This window comes from Chelmon rostratus, chromosome 12 (assembly GCF_017976325.1).
Source record: "Chelmon rostratus isolate fCheRos1 chromosome 12, fCheRos1.pri, whole genome shotgun sequence".
NCBI classification, from domain to species: Eukaryota; Metazoa; Chordata; class Actinopteri; order Chaetodontiformes; family Chaetodontidae; genus Chelmon; species Chelmon rostratus.
The window spans coordinates 5,486,285-5,500,833 of record NC_055669.1 but is presented as its reverse complement, the minus strand read 5'-3'; the positions used below and the strand labels follow the sequence as shown (position 1 = coordinate 5,500,833).

The following is a 14,549-nucleotide window of genomic DNA, read 5'->3' as shown; positions in this document are numbered from 1 at the left end:
ATTAGATGTTTGCTTTGCAGTTAGATTGTTACCCAAACTGAGCTGAAGGCAACGTTAACAAGTGACAAATGTTGCATGCAGGTTTGTGAAGACTGACTAATGCATTGAAGCACTGTAGCTTCACAGTACGTGTATACAGTACAGCTTACATGTGTTTATTTGACTGACAGTACAACACTGTGCAGTAACTCTGTCACTTTGACCTCGTGTTGACTGTCATCGATTTTGGCCTCTTACAAAAGTGGAACCGTGGTTTTGTTTGCCTTAGGATGGCATTCACCTCTACACAGTCAGAAGCCTGACTCACACATAGTAAAGTAAATGTTACTTAGTAATGAGATCAATGTCACATACAAGAAGTTCTTCTGATGGTAGACGAAACTAGGCTGCAAACATGTGATGATGTTATAGAATATGATGCTTTGCTGTAGTAGATCAAATAAGCTCAACCATGAACATCTACAGCAGTAAAATGCAACTTGCAGGTTAATGCAGCAGTAATATTAACCCAGAAACACCAAATTCAGCAGTAAAACACTGTCAGGGATCATTTTACTCCACAGTGAGTACTTTAACTTTTGATACATTTTCCTGATAATACATACTTCTACTGAAGTAAGGCTTTGAATTCAGGACTTGGACTATCCTTGCAGTGGAATATTTTCAACATTTGGTTTCGTACTTTTAGTTCAGTAAAGGATCTGAATACCTGTCCGCCACTATCGTGCGTAAATTAAGAATACTGGGGGTTGATGACGCTGTCCATGAACCATGACACCCCAATTTGAGTCTGGCTGGGGACCTTTGCTGTTCAGTTCTCCTCTAATTTATTCAACTCTCTACTGTTGACTCCGCATGGTAAAAAGAATAAAATGCTCAAAAACACTTTCGAAGGAATGAGAAGAGATGATCATAACAACATAAAAAGGCCTGTGGTTGTTGAGCATAGCATGGCTCTATTTGCACTGGTGATTTCAGTACTTTCAAATTAAAGTCCTTTGACACTGAGGCTTTTACCATATTTTGTCTGCAACTTCCACATCTCTAACCCACTTGTAGCAGTCTCTCTCTCTCTCTCTCTCTCTCTCTCTCTCTCTCTCTCTCTCTGTCTGTCTGTCTGTCTGTCTCTGTCTCTCTCTCTCTCTCTCTCTCTCTCTCTGTTTGATTTGGGGGAAGTGCTTCATCAACCCCACAGGCTTTAAAAGCAACAGGGGTCGACTGTCTGTTTATGTGGGTCACAGGACAGAGAGAGGACAGAGGTAAGGGTTTCTTTTTATTTCTTTTTATTTTATTTTGAAAAGGTAATTGTATATATCTATGTATATTTCAGAATAGTACAATTTTGCATCAGAAGGTTTTTTTTTCTAATACTACCCTTAAATGATTAATTTTAAGATTGGTTAATGCACTTTTAGGCACTTAATATGATCTGAATCCAGGAGGTAACCACTGTTTATGTGACAAACCAATGCAACACCTTCATGGTGATAAAACTGGAGATGTGAGGTTGTTTTCCAGTGACTGAAGTACCAATTGCGATACAAATTGCATTTAAATAACTAAACTCCAACTATTTTTTGAATTAACTACTGAAACAGGCGCATTCATCTGTTTGTACAGACAGTACAGGTTTTGGATGTCACTCAGGCTTTAAATATCTCTGCCCCGGCCTCTCTTTGTCTGTCTATTTGCCCCAAACATTCTTCTGTCTGTTGGCAGTTTACCCCATAATAAACTCTTTTTGCCGATTATCTCCACATGTGATGAGAGAGACAATGAGGGTTTACTCTTTTAATTATTTGGGGATCAGACTGGCTGGCCATTTAGTTCAGGGCAGAGGAAACCTGCCAAAGACTGAATCTGCTTTGAGCCCAGACTGGGTGCATGTGGCTCACTGCAGTCTACAGTCTGCATTCATGTCATCACATCATGATTGTCATTACATACAGTGTCAAGGCTTTTGGCACTATAGATCTAAGGTTGATGATGAAGCAGCTTCACCGATTTCATAACTTTTCTTTTCTTAATCCCTGTTTTAAATTTTTGTTTGATTCACTCAGGATCTGGTTTCAGTAGCTGACATTAAAAAGGCTGCACGCAGCACCTGTGTGACAGTGTACAAAGTGTGTTTGCTCAAAGTAATGTGGATAATTGGCTGTCTTTCTCGTCAAGCAGACTCAGTCCAGCCAGGGAGGGACAATGCACTGTCTCTCGTCGCTGTGGCTGTACGCGGCCCTGCCAGGTCTGCTGTGGGCCTCCCATGTCACTCTGATAGTGGAGGGGGACAATGACGCCTCCAGGATCTGCAAACCTGCCCCCCACTGGGAAATAAATGGACAGGCACCCATGCAAGAGCTGCTGGGAAATGTGGTTGTGGTGGCGCTGCTGAAGGCCAGCTGACAGTTCTGTCTCACTCAGGCCTCCAAGTGAGAAAATAGACTTCATGGAGCAATCTGGTAGCTGTATTACAGCGTGTGATATGTTAGAGGACAGGTTAAATTAGTAAGATCATAACATCATTATTTGACCAGAGTTAATCTGAGAGTCGTATTCTTTATATGCTATAAATAATAAAATGAACAATGGCTGAATTCCATGTAGCTGCTTCAGTTTCAGGGTCCTAGTATTGGGTCACACTGTCATGGCTTACTGGGAAACATGAGTAAGAACAGAGTCTTTGTTAGGAGGGGGTCAGGAAAGTTTAAGAATGGCAAAGATCTCACTTTTTATTATGACAATATTGAATCCATTCCTTTCTTTGAGATTTGTGGCATGCACCTGAATGCAGCATTACTGGCTAAATGACTCTCAATACAAAACTCTTAATGCAAAAATTATATATGTTGTACAGTAAGTTATAATGCGTTATATAGTATAGCTATAATGTCAACAAGTCATCAGTTTGCAGCACGTTTACATATATGCTGCTCTCCTGTTAGCATTCTTGTTGAGTCCCTTCATCAGACTTACTTACACACTTTCATCTCTTTGTCAATACAAAGTAAATGCCATGATTCAGAAGGCCCAGCATAAAGTTTAAATGACTGATGCTCATATTTCACATAGTGGAAGGCAAAGCTGTAAAGAATCACACACAGACAAATTAATCACAACATGACGGCGTGTTCAACATCATTGGACAAACTGATGGATCATTTTTGTAAAAGAATAAAACATAATTGGTGGTGTGGATGATCACGCCTCCTTGTGCACTGATTTCAGCTGAGAGTTGGTGTCTCCATCTGTCCCTCTGTAGCATTGGAGGCCTGCGTGGCAAGCTGAACCGCAGCAACCTGACAGAGGTGTCCTTTATGATAGTAAATGAGCGAGAGGCTCAGTCCAGAGCCATGTTCTGGGAGCTGAAGAGAAGAGCGCCCCCTGGAGTTCCCGTGCACCAGCAGTCTCCCTTTCAAAATGACGTGTGGGAGGCTCTGGATGGTGACAAAGATGACTTCCTGGTCTACGATAGGTGAGGCTCAGCACCCTTGGCTTGCCAGTTTTGTGGGGCTCATACCATGATTTTGCCATGTTAATACGTATTTCTAACCACCATTTTCTGGATTATAAGACTGTGGTCAATCTTATGAAAGGCTTTAAAAGCACAGCTGTGATTTATCTCACGATGACACAGCGGGAGACACAAATGAAGAAAGTGCTTTTAAAGGGCCTGGCATGGTATTTGAAATTAATGGTATTTTAAACCAACCTTAGAATCCACATCTACATAATTTGTTTATGCATCATGCTGTAAAAATAAGGAAGCACAATAAAATTGCAATGATTTCCGTCTTTATTTTGATTCTCTCTCCAGATGCGGCCTGCTCACCTTCCATATAGTGCTACCTTACAGCTTCCTGCATTACCCCTACGTAGAGGCTGCAATCAGAGCCACTTATCATAAAAACATCTGCAACTGCTCCGTGAGTAATCACACAACACACACATAAGTCAATGAATAGTAACACACATTTCTTCACAGGTGATTTTCAGAGTTTATTGTGGATTGCTCACTCACTCAGTCAAAAATAAACACATTGCCATGAACTCATCAGTATTTTTACATCAATGACGGATCAAATGACGATGTGTAAGGTGAAAGTGGTCACTAAGAGTGACAAATCCACAGAGAATTATCGTCCAGGTCGGCACTTCACCTCATGGCTACAGAGTTTTTTTCATTTTTTATCTAATTGTTTTGGGTTTCTGGCCATTAAAAAGAGCATTTAGCAGCTAAAGAGCCACATATTTTCATCAGGAGTTAGTGGAGACCATAACAGATCTCAAAGAATAAATTAATGATAATGTCACATCATATTGCTGGATGTGTAAATGATGATATCATATGTCAGTGTTGTGTTTTCAGCTTGTTCTGCTGCCCCTGAGTGGACGAATTGGAAATGCATTTAATGCAGCTTGAAACTACAAAGACAGAAAACAATTCTTACATGTGTTTTATCTTCCCCAGGCTAATTCTACCGTATCAAGTGGCAAGAACATCCCAGTGAGGAACGAGACAGCGCAGCTTGATGTCATCCAGACGACTGCAGAGGTGGGAGACACAGCTCATGGGGCGACCCATCACCACAGCCATCATCATCATCACCCTCATCATTCCCGTCACCACCAGCACCATCACACCGGTCACCAGAATCAGCTCCAGCGTCAGCGTGATACAAGTCAGAATGAAACTCACAACCCCCATCTTCTCGGTGATCATCACCACCACTCTCAGCATCACCATCACCATCCTCATCCTCATCCTCATCATCATCAGCAGCACTCTGGCAATAATAGTCATCCTGCTGGAGTGGAAGCGGATAATTAGGATGTCAGTTAAATTAGTTGTGTTTTTTCTTTCTTCTTTCTTCTAAATGTAGCTACGATGGGTTTATTTTACTTTTGGTGAAACATTTTTGCTTTGATGGACGAACATACAGGTAAACAGCGGTGGAATCTGTTTAAGAAGTAATCAGAAGGTGGTTTCTCTGTTAGCATGCCCACACCTCACTCCTCTGTGTGGATGACGTAATCATCCCCACCCCGTCTGCTCCCATTAATGAAGTCTATGGTGTAAAACCTGCTTGCAGGATGCTGTAGACAGATGTGTGCGGAGGGACTGGATGGACTGATGGATACTGTCATCCAGACAGAGAGGATGTTGTACGCTGCTGCTGAGCAAACAGTCTGACAGATTACTGTCCAAACATTTTCCTTCCTGTTCAGTTTCTGCCTCTGTTAATCCCGTCTTGTGCAGGATCTGGAACTGACACGCTGTGCTGCGACATTACTAGACGCATATAACAAGAGCTTCAAGAGTGCTGTCCTTTATTCAGCTGCATGTGCACCAGCATTTTGGGAGGTGGTGTGATGAATTAGATTAGTGTACTAATCCAATGAAATCAGTAGATAGAATAATTCACATCTGCAAACACAGTGTTTTCACTTCCACTTGTAGTGATGCATAATGGTACAGTATTACTGGATTAACATGCTATACGTTGCTGCATTTAATCAATTTTGCATATTTGCTGTAGATTTGAAACTGTTACTTTCCTACTTATTGATTAATTACCTGAATGTGGAATGATTTAATTAGGTTGCTGTTCTCCATTAAAAAGAAAATACATTTTGAAAGTGTTTGTTTCAAGGTGTCGAGATTGATAATGTAGGTTGTGGTGCTTGTTACAGCCTTGGCCGTATTGTTCTGTCCTTTGTTGCTGTCCGTGTGTTGTCCTTGTTGTTTGGTCCCTGTTTTTGTGTCAGAGTGAGTGTTCTTTCTTTTTGTAGCAGCTGTGCTGGTCCTGCCTCCTCAGCTGATTGGTCCCTGCAGCTGCCTCCAGCTTTTAAACCAGAGTCTTCCTCAGTTGCCGGTGGAACCTCGAGTTGGCAGCAGTGGTGTTCGATTCTGGCGTTGACTACCACAAGCCTTGTCCCCACATCTCGTTTGTAGCTTTGTGAGTTGTATAGCTCTTTGTGGTGTTGGGTTTTTTTTTTTTTTTTTGGAAAAGACTAACTTTAACTTTACTAACTTCATTGCACTGTATATATATTTGCACCATTGTGGTTCTTTTTCTTTTCTTTATTGTAGCTGTAGCATTCTTTATTCTTTATTGTAGTCGTAACATAAATCGGGGGCTCGTCCGTTCCTTATTCTATTTAGATAAGTTTTGTGGTAGGTTTGGTTTGTTTGTTGAAGATGGCTTTCGATTTAAATGATTTTGTACAGAATCCTGCGTTGCATAAGCTGGAAAAGTGCACAAAAGCAGACTTGTTCTTAATCGCTAATTTGTTTCGCATTGATGTGCCTGTGAGTGCCCATAAGGCCGAAATTAAACTGTATTTGACAGTTCAGTTGGTGGAGAAGGGCGTCTGCTCTTGCAGATGAGTATGTGGAAGCGGGGACTGCCACGTCTACCGCAACGGCGTCTCACGTTGCGGAGGAGGAAGTGGGAGCGAAGGCTGCCACGTCTACAGCAACTGTCAGCGCCCAGGTGACGGTTGGAGCGGAGGCTCCTTCAGTTAGTCTGGGAGGCGCAGATCCGATCACGCTGATCCAGGCCGGGGTAGATACAGAGAATCTGAAGCTGGCCCTCCGCCTGAGAGAGGTGGAGCTCCAGACAATAACCCGTGAGGTTGAACTTATGCACCTCCGCGTATAGGGCCCTAGAGCTCGATGCGGTCAACCGCAAAACACTTGCCACCGTGAGTATGCCTCTCCCCTCCACTACCGACCAGTTCGATGTCAGCAGGCACATTGCACTTGTACCTCAGTTTGGGGAGACTGACGTAGATTCGTATTTTAATGCTTTTGAGCGCATTGCAGCTACCTTGAAATGGCCCAAAGATGTGTGGAGTATTTTGCTACAGTGTAAATTGGTGGGAAAAGCGCAGGAAGTCTGTACAACTTTATCTATTGGTGAGAGTCTGGATTACGAGGTGGTGAAAGCCACAGTTTTGAGAGCTTATGAGCTCGTTCCTGAGTCCTATCGGCAGAAATTTCGGTCCTGTGAGAAAACATCAAACCAAACTTACGTAGGGTTTGCGCGTGAAAAGTCTATTCTCTTTGACAAGTGGTGCGCCGCCAGTAAGGTTAGAGACTTTGCTCAGCTCCGTGAGTTACTCTTGTTAGAGGAATTTAAAACATGTCTTCCAAAGAAAATTGTTCTCCACCTGAATGAGCAAAAAGTAGATACATTGTCCAAAGCTGCTGTGTGTGCGGATGAGTTTGCGCTGACGCACCGGGTTGCCTTTGCACCGGTACAGCGTGAGCACGCTGTCGGCGTTGGTAAACCTGTTAAAAGCCCACCTAGAAGTCCACAGCGCTCTGCCGCTGCTAACAGCGGTGAATGTTTTACTGCCATGAAACAGGCCATGCAATTGCTAACTGTCCTGCTCTCCAGCGTAAGAGGCAATTGCAAAGTGCCAAGAAGCCAAAAAGCGTTGGTTTTGTGCAGCCTGCTCCTGCTCAGCCTCCGGTCAACACAGACACTGCAAGTGATGAGGTTGACGAGAGTTACAAACTTTTCATTTGTAAGGGTTTTTGTCTCTCTGACGGGAAAGGAGGAGGATCAGGTACCAATCATGATTTTGAGTGACACCGGAGCTATTCAGCCTCTAATGCTGCAAACATTGTTACCATTTTCATCTGATTCTTTTTGCGGTTTTGATGCTCTGGTGTGGGGAGTGAAGACGAGCGTGCTGAGAGCGCCACTCCACGCCGTTTTCCTGCGATCGCCACTTGTTTCTGGCTCGGTGCAAATTGGATTGCGCACTAAGTTGCCTGTGCGAGTGGTTGCCATGATCCTCGGCAATGATCTGGCAGGGGAAAAGGTTTTTCCGAACCCTGAGGTAGTTGAAACCCCCGTTGCCGACTCGCGTGTTTTTGTTCCTGCTGCTGTCAACCCGACTTCTGTGTTCCCCGCTTGTGCTGTCACCCGCGCGCAGTCGCGTAAATTTGGTGATGTGTTGGATTTGCTGACGCTAACATGCATTTCTCTGTTAACAGATCTGAGTTTATCAAAGCGCAACAGACTGACGCGTCTCTGGCTGGTTGTTTCTCATCTGTGGCCAACACGAGCGCTTCCAGTTCCTCTGTCTATAGCGTTAACGACGGTGTGTTAATGCGTACCTGGTGTCCTCCTTCCTCTGTAAATTTGGGATGGGAATCAGTGCAGCAAGGGGTTGTCCCTCAATAGTTTAGGTCACAAGTTCTTAGCTTGGCGCCCTATAACTTTGCAGGTCACTTAGGAATAAAAAAAAACTTACCAGCGCATCCTGCGGTATTTCTTTTAGCCAGGCTTGAAAGGTGATGGCACAAAATTCTGTCGCTCATGTCACGTTTGTCAGGTGTGCGGTAAACCAAAACAGGTTATTCCTCCGGCTCCACTGCAACCCATTCCAGTCTTAGGTGAACTATTTCAGCACATAATCATTGACTGTGTGGGTCCGCCTCCAAAATCCAAATCCGGCCATCAGTATCTGCTGACTTTGATGTGCGCCGCCACTATCCCGAGGCAATTCCGCTGCGCACACTCAAAACTAAAGCTGTTGTCAAAGCCCTCATTAATTTCTTCTCCACCTTCGGGTTGCCCAAGTCAGTTCAAACAGATCAAGGTTCAAACTTTCTTTCCAAACTGTTTGCTCAGGTCCTGAAATTGCTGTCCATTCAGCACAACAAATCCAGCGCATATCATCCACAGTCCCAGGTAGGGTGACCAGATCCCAATTTACCTCATGTGGGAGAGGGACTACATCTGAGTGGGACAATGTGGGACACCAAGATGTCGTGGTTGTCTTCAAAAATCTACCGGTATTCTGCTCAAGTGTATGATATATTTGATTTTAATGCAACTTTCCCAGGTTCATGTAAGATAACAACAAAACCTCAGCTCAACTCCAAACACCACAACATTAAAGTGTTTGTTCTGAACAGTATTGAACCACATATTCAAGTACAAGATGTAGGCTACTGAAGAAAGCTCCATTTGCCTATAGGCTCAACAAATCAAATCCAACAATCTGAACAAAAAATAAATGCTGCAAAGAGCTCAGCTCACTCATGCAGTTCAGAATAACAGACTAATTAGACCTACACCAAATGCATTTTAAATTATGTATTAATTATGTGGCTTATTGCCACAGTCTTCTGACCTGTATGACAGGGAGTGTTGCACAGTGTGGTAGACGCTCGTTAGTTCAGCTGCTGTCACCTTATCTGTGTTGGAGTCTTGTTTGGGCTTCAGCAGGAACGTATTCATGGAGTGGGAACTGTTCTTTTGAGCCACACGTTTTTTGTGAGTCTCGGACTGTTGGTGTCGTCTCACATCATATTTACCTCCATGTGAAACGGAAAACTTGCTCTGACAAACATCACAAAAAACCTTGGTGCAGTCACCCTGCACTGGTCTTACCCAGGAGGAGTAAATGGTTTGACACTGTTTGTTGTAGCTGCATTTCCTTTTTTTACGAGTCGTGCCTTCACCTTTTTTCCTCCATGTCTCCTGCTGCATGCTGTTGTTTTTGGCGGTGTGGGCGGGCAGCGGGCGCGCGCACCTGCCTCTAGCTTGATTGACAGATCATCCCAGAGCCCACCCCGCCCCCTGATGACAGCTCTCCCGTCTTCCGACCACATACACACAGCTGTTTGATAAACGCCAGATTATAGCCTACGGTGAGACTGCATTTCAAAAAATCAAGTGCCACTGTCAATAAATGCGGGACATCTGGTCACCCTTGTCCCAGGGCGCGCTCGGACGTTTCCATCAGACGTTAAAATCTATGCTCAGGAAATATTGTTTGGAGTCAGGAAAAGAGTGGGATGAAGGTTTGCCATTCCTTATGCTAGCTGCACGGGAAAGTGTGCAGGAATCGACAGGTTTCAGCCCTGCAGAGCTGGTGTTCGGACACACCGTGCGTGGTCCTCTGCGCGTGCTGAGAGAGAAATACCTGTCAGAAACGGCTAGCTGCAGCCGCAATGTGCTCGATTATGTGAGCTCTTTCAGAGAGCGTCTGCACAAAGCCTGCGAGACCCTTTCAGTGCCCCAGGGGAAAATGAAAGATACGTTTGACAGGAAAGCTGTGCAGAGGAGGTTTGAGGTAGGTAATGAAGTTTATCAGCCAGGTCCTGCTGAGCAGTGGTATGATGATGATGTAGGAAGAACTCCGCTGATACAAGCTTGAGTTGAAGAGACCTTTATTAACAAGCAGTATCAGATCAGATGCCGGCCATCCGAGAGAGCTTCAGGGTCAGATCAGAAGACTCTGCCATTAACATACAACACAATATATGTTTATCTAACTCCACCCATACCTTTCCCTAGCTTACAGACCAGATCATGCTCTGGGCATTGTCCCACTGAGGAATGTTCTCCTTTGTGACAATCTATGTCTACATCTATAGTAAATAGTCCTAATAGCCCCCTAAACATTACTACCTCTGGTTTATCTATTCTTTATCTGACCCTTCGTAGCCTCACATACCACAACTAAAAGTGGTCTCCATTCCAGACATCAGTTTACCCCTGATCATGCTTGATCTGACCATATACCTCAGTAACAAAGTGTTGTCACTTCTGCCAATCCCCGGTTCCGCCCTCCAGGCGAAATTCTGTGGTCCTTATGACATTGAGAAACAGGTAAGTGACACTGATTATGTTGTGTGCACACCGGATCGTCTGAGAAAATCCCATGTGTGCCACATTAATATGTTGAAGCCATACTATGTTCACTCCCTTGCTTCTCCTTCCGTTCCTCCAGCTGTGGTGTCCACGGTTGCGCCAGTGCCTCCGTCGGTTTCGCAGGTGCCTCCATCCCAGTACAGTCCTGAGAGCGATGGCTTATGTCTTAGGCACGGAGACTCGTGCACTCGTCTCCAAAACTCAGAGTATCTGAAAAATTTGCATCAGCATTTAAACCATTTAGACTCATCCGCGAAAAAAGATATTTGTCAGCTACTCGACAATCACCTACCTCTGTTCTCAGATACTCCGTCCCGTACCACCGCCATCTCTCATGACATTGATGTGGGGGATAACGGTCCCATCAAGCAGCACGCTTACCGTGTTAACCCCACAAAGCGTGCACTCCTCCAACAAGAGGCTATACCTGTTGGAAAACGGATTGGCCCCAAGCTCAAGTGCATGGAGCTCTCCTTGCATTTTGGTCCCAAAAGTGGACAAAGCTCGGCGGTTCTGTACCGACTTTAGAAAAGTCAATAATGTTACTAAGGCCGACTCCTCTGCCCCGAATGGAGGATTGTGTGGACAGAGTTGGTGCTGCCCAGTTTGTCACAAAACTCGACCTACTAAAAGGTTATTGGCAAGTCCCTTTGACTCCCCATGCTTCAGAGATCTCTGCATTCATGACTCCAGACAGTTTCCTGCAGTATATGGTGATGCCCTTTGGTCTCAGGAATGCCCCAGCCACTTTTCAGCGACTGATGCACAAGGCCCTATGTGGTGTTAAGAGCTGTGAAATGTACCTGGATGACATTGTCGCATATTCTGACACGTGGCCTGAGCAAATTTCTCTTTGGTGCAAATTTCTCTTTGGAGATGAATAAAGTATCTATCTATCTAGCATATCGCAAGACTGCGCACAATCTTTGCTAGGTTGGAGCAGGCGTCCCTAACCTTGAATCTGGCCAAATGTGAGTTTGGTCGAGCCACTGTGACCTATTTAGGAAAGCAGGTGGGTCAGGGTCAGGTGCGGGTCCTCGCTGACAAAATCCAGGCCATCCTCGATTTCCCTGTGCCTCAGACAAGGCATGAGCTTCGCCACTTCTTAGGGATGACTGTCTACTATCATGGTTTCTGTAGGAACTTCTCTGATGTTGTGGCTCCACTCACTAGCCTAACCAGTACCTCTCGGCCATTCGAGTGGTCCTCTAGCTGCACAGAAGCTTTTCATTCAGCCAAAGCTATCCTCTGCAGCACACCTGTCCTGGCTGCCCCTAACTTCAAGCGTTCCTTCAAAATGCAGGTGGACGTGAGCGCCAGTGGTGCAGGAGCGGTGCTGTGGCTCCTGTTGTGCCTGTCCAGTTTGTGTAACTGGTGATGGAGGATTATCCTCTTTCGCCTAAAACAAAGAAATCTGGCCATTAGATGAGATGATTGATTCCACTCTCATTACTGCATCCTAAATAAGGACCTTCAGCCAATAGCTGGTTATCTTAGCTTAGCATAAAGACAGCAAACAAAGGAAAACAGCTAGCCTGGCTCTGTCAAAAAGTAGCAAAATCAAACCAAAATCACTGATGAACAAATGGCATCTCGTGTCTGTACCAACAACCAAGTGTTAAAACGACAAATTGTGGTTTATTTATGGGGTTTATTGACTGAACTATTTCCTTAGCGGGAGCCGTAACTTCCTGACGTCTCTGCTGTTTGCCTGGAACCTCGTGGTGATGACTTGAACTGACTTGACCCGGATACATGATCAAACTGGACACAGTGATCTTGGGATTCTGGGGATTTTGTTGCCTTTGGATGAGCCAGGCTAGCTGTGTCCACTCGGTCTTTATGCTAAGATAAGACATCTTGTGGCTGGCTATGGGTTCATGCATCTAAGTATCTGTCTTCTCATCTAACTCTAATCTAAGATTAGAACCACTATTTAGCAAAGAAATTCAGAGAACACCAACTCTAACTGAATACTACAATTAAGTATTTCAAAGTATTTATTACCATAGGAACCACTGAAATTAGTTGTCTTATCGTTACAATCACAAGTATTCTGAACAACACTGGACCTCTGATTGGTGGGATTTACCTGACAGGTACTTGACCTGCTATGCCAGAATGAAGGCAACACGCTGCCATATGTCCTGCTGGACACACACACACGCACTCATACACACAGAGTGTACAGGCGTATTACCTCAGTGCTGCTTAATGCATGGCTGAGATGCAACATGCTCTGACGGAGGAGAGCTGAGAAGAAAAAACATAAACAGCCACCAACAGAATGAAGGTAAGACCGCTTCCTCTGAGCAGTCCTGTCCTCAAAAACAGAAAATTTGACAGGACATATTTATGTACACGTCAGTTCTTGCAGTTCTTAACAGTCATTATAATTACAACTGAAAGTTCATTGGCTGTCATAATTTCCCATGATCCCTGCATGTAGAGTGTCTGTCTAAACACCAGATAGAACAGACAGTATAATATCAGCGTTGTATCCTGTGATTCTTGTAAAGTGCTGCAGATTGTTCAGATTTACTGTTAGCAGCACTGTCAGTTTTAAACCTGCTCAATAAACCTGAGCAGGTTGTAGAAGCCTGGTCCTGCTGGGGATTTTTCTCTGCAAATCCGAGTTAGGAGGCTAAACTACTTAGCACTGTCCACACAGCCTGCTGCTTCTGCCAATACTGTAATTAGTGCTTTCACTTACATTCACATTCAGGCAGAATGTTAAACAAATGCTTGGCTAGAAAAATACTTGTTAACGCCTCCCCTTTTTAGGGTATAAGGTGGAGATTTATGGCCCGGGTTCTGTATCTTATCTTATCTTATCTTATCTTATCTTATCTTATCTGTATTGTCCAATTCCTTGAAACTGTGGAAGAGACCAGACCTTTCCAGCAGTGCTACCCTCACCCACCCACCCCTACTGAAAAAAACAGTTGCATTTTATTATCATTATTATGAACTACTGTAATTAAACTGCTCAGTGTCATGTGATGTGAGACGACACCAACAGTCCGAGACTCACAAAAAACGTGTGGCTCAAAAGAACAGTTCCCACTCCATGAATACGTATCATATCTATATATTATAACTTTTTAAAATGGTATCTCCCTAAATGCCATTTCAAAGTGTCTTTGGTGGGGAAATACCAGATCAGACAGTACTATATTAAAATATATCTTGCCTATAAATTAATTTAATTAAGAATACAATTAAAATTCAATAAAAAAAATTGCCCTCAGAACACATCAGGTATATTTTGTGTGTCATTTTAAAATATAAAATTCGATGTTGGATGAGTGCACCTGTTCGCCTGCTTTCTCTTATAATGGCTGTGCCGGACCAAAAATCTGACTAGTGGAGGGTTTGATGGACCATCACCACAGGAGGGAGCTGAAAACCTGATAAAACACATGCATACAAACTCAGCTCTATCTGAGCGAATAGGAGGGAGCGGAAGTGACTAACCTGTTGCATGCAGAGCTTCCATCGGCCAACACTAGATGGCAGCACTGCCATATGTTAACCCTACATGGAAACTCATCATCCTTTCATCCACATTAGGCAACCACTCATCAAGAGGATTATTAGTTATTATCCATTATCAAGAGATATTTTTGGATTAGTGAATATAATCCTTGAGTTATAATCCAGATTATCTCTGGGTGCCTTAATCAAATTTGCAGTAGAGTGTTCCTAATGTACAAGCCCGATTCCAAAGAAGTTGGGACGCTGTGTGAAACATTCATAAAAACAGGATGCTATCATTTACAAACAAACTAGGTTTACCGACAGTGGTTTTCCAAAGTGCTCCTGAACCCATGTAGTTATAATCTTTATACAATCATGCATTCACAAAGTGGT

At 43.9% G+C, this 14,549-nt stretch overlaps 1 protein-coding gene across 1 annotated transcript; it reads left to right on the top strand.

The window, feature by feature from the left end:
* Positions 1-1,169: 1,169 nt before the first annotated feature.
* On the top strand, positions 1,170-5,576 carry selenop2 (selenoprotein P2). Its single transcript, XM_041949753.1, has 5 exons — positions 1,170-1,259; positions 2,176-2,426; positions 3,257-3,469; positions 3,812-3,920; positions 4,466-5,576. The coding sequence occupies exons 2-5, from the start codon at positions 2,200-2,202 to the stop codon at positions 4,823-4,825; spliced, it is 909 nt and encodes a 302-aa protein (XP_041805687.1). The 5' UTR covers positions 1,170-1,259; positions 2,176-2,199; the 3' UTR covers positions 4,826-5,576.
* The last annotated feature ends 8,973 nt before the right edge of the window (positions 5,577-14,549 follow it).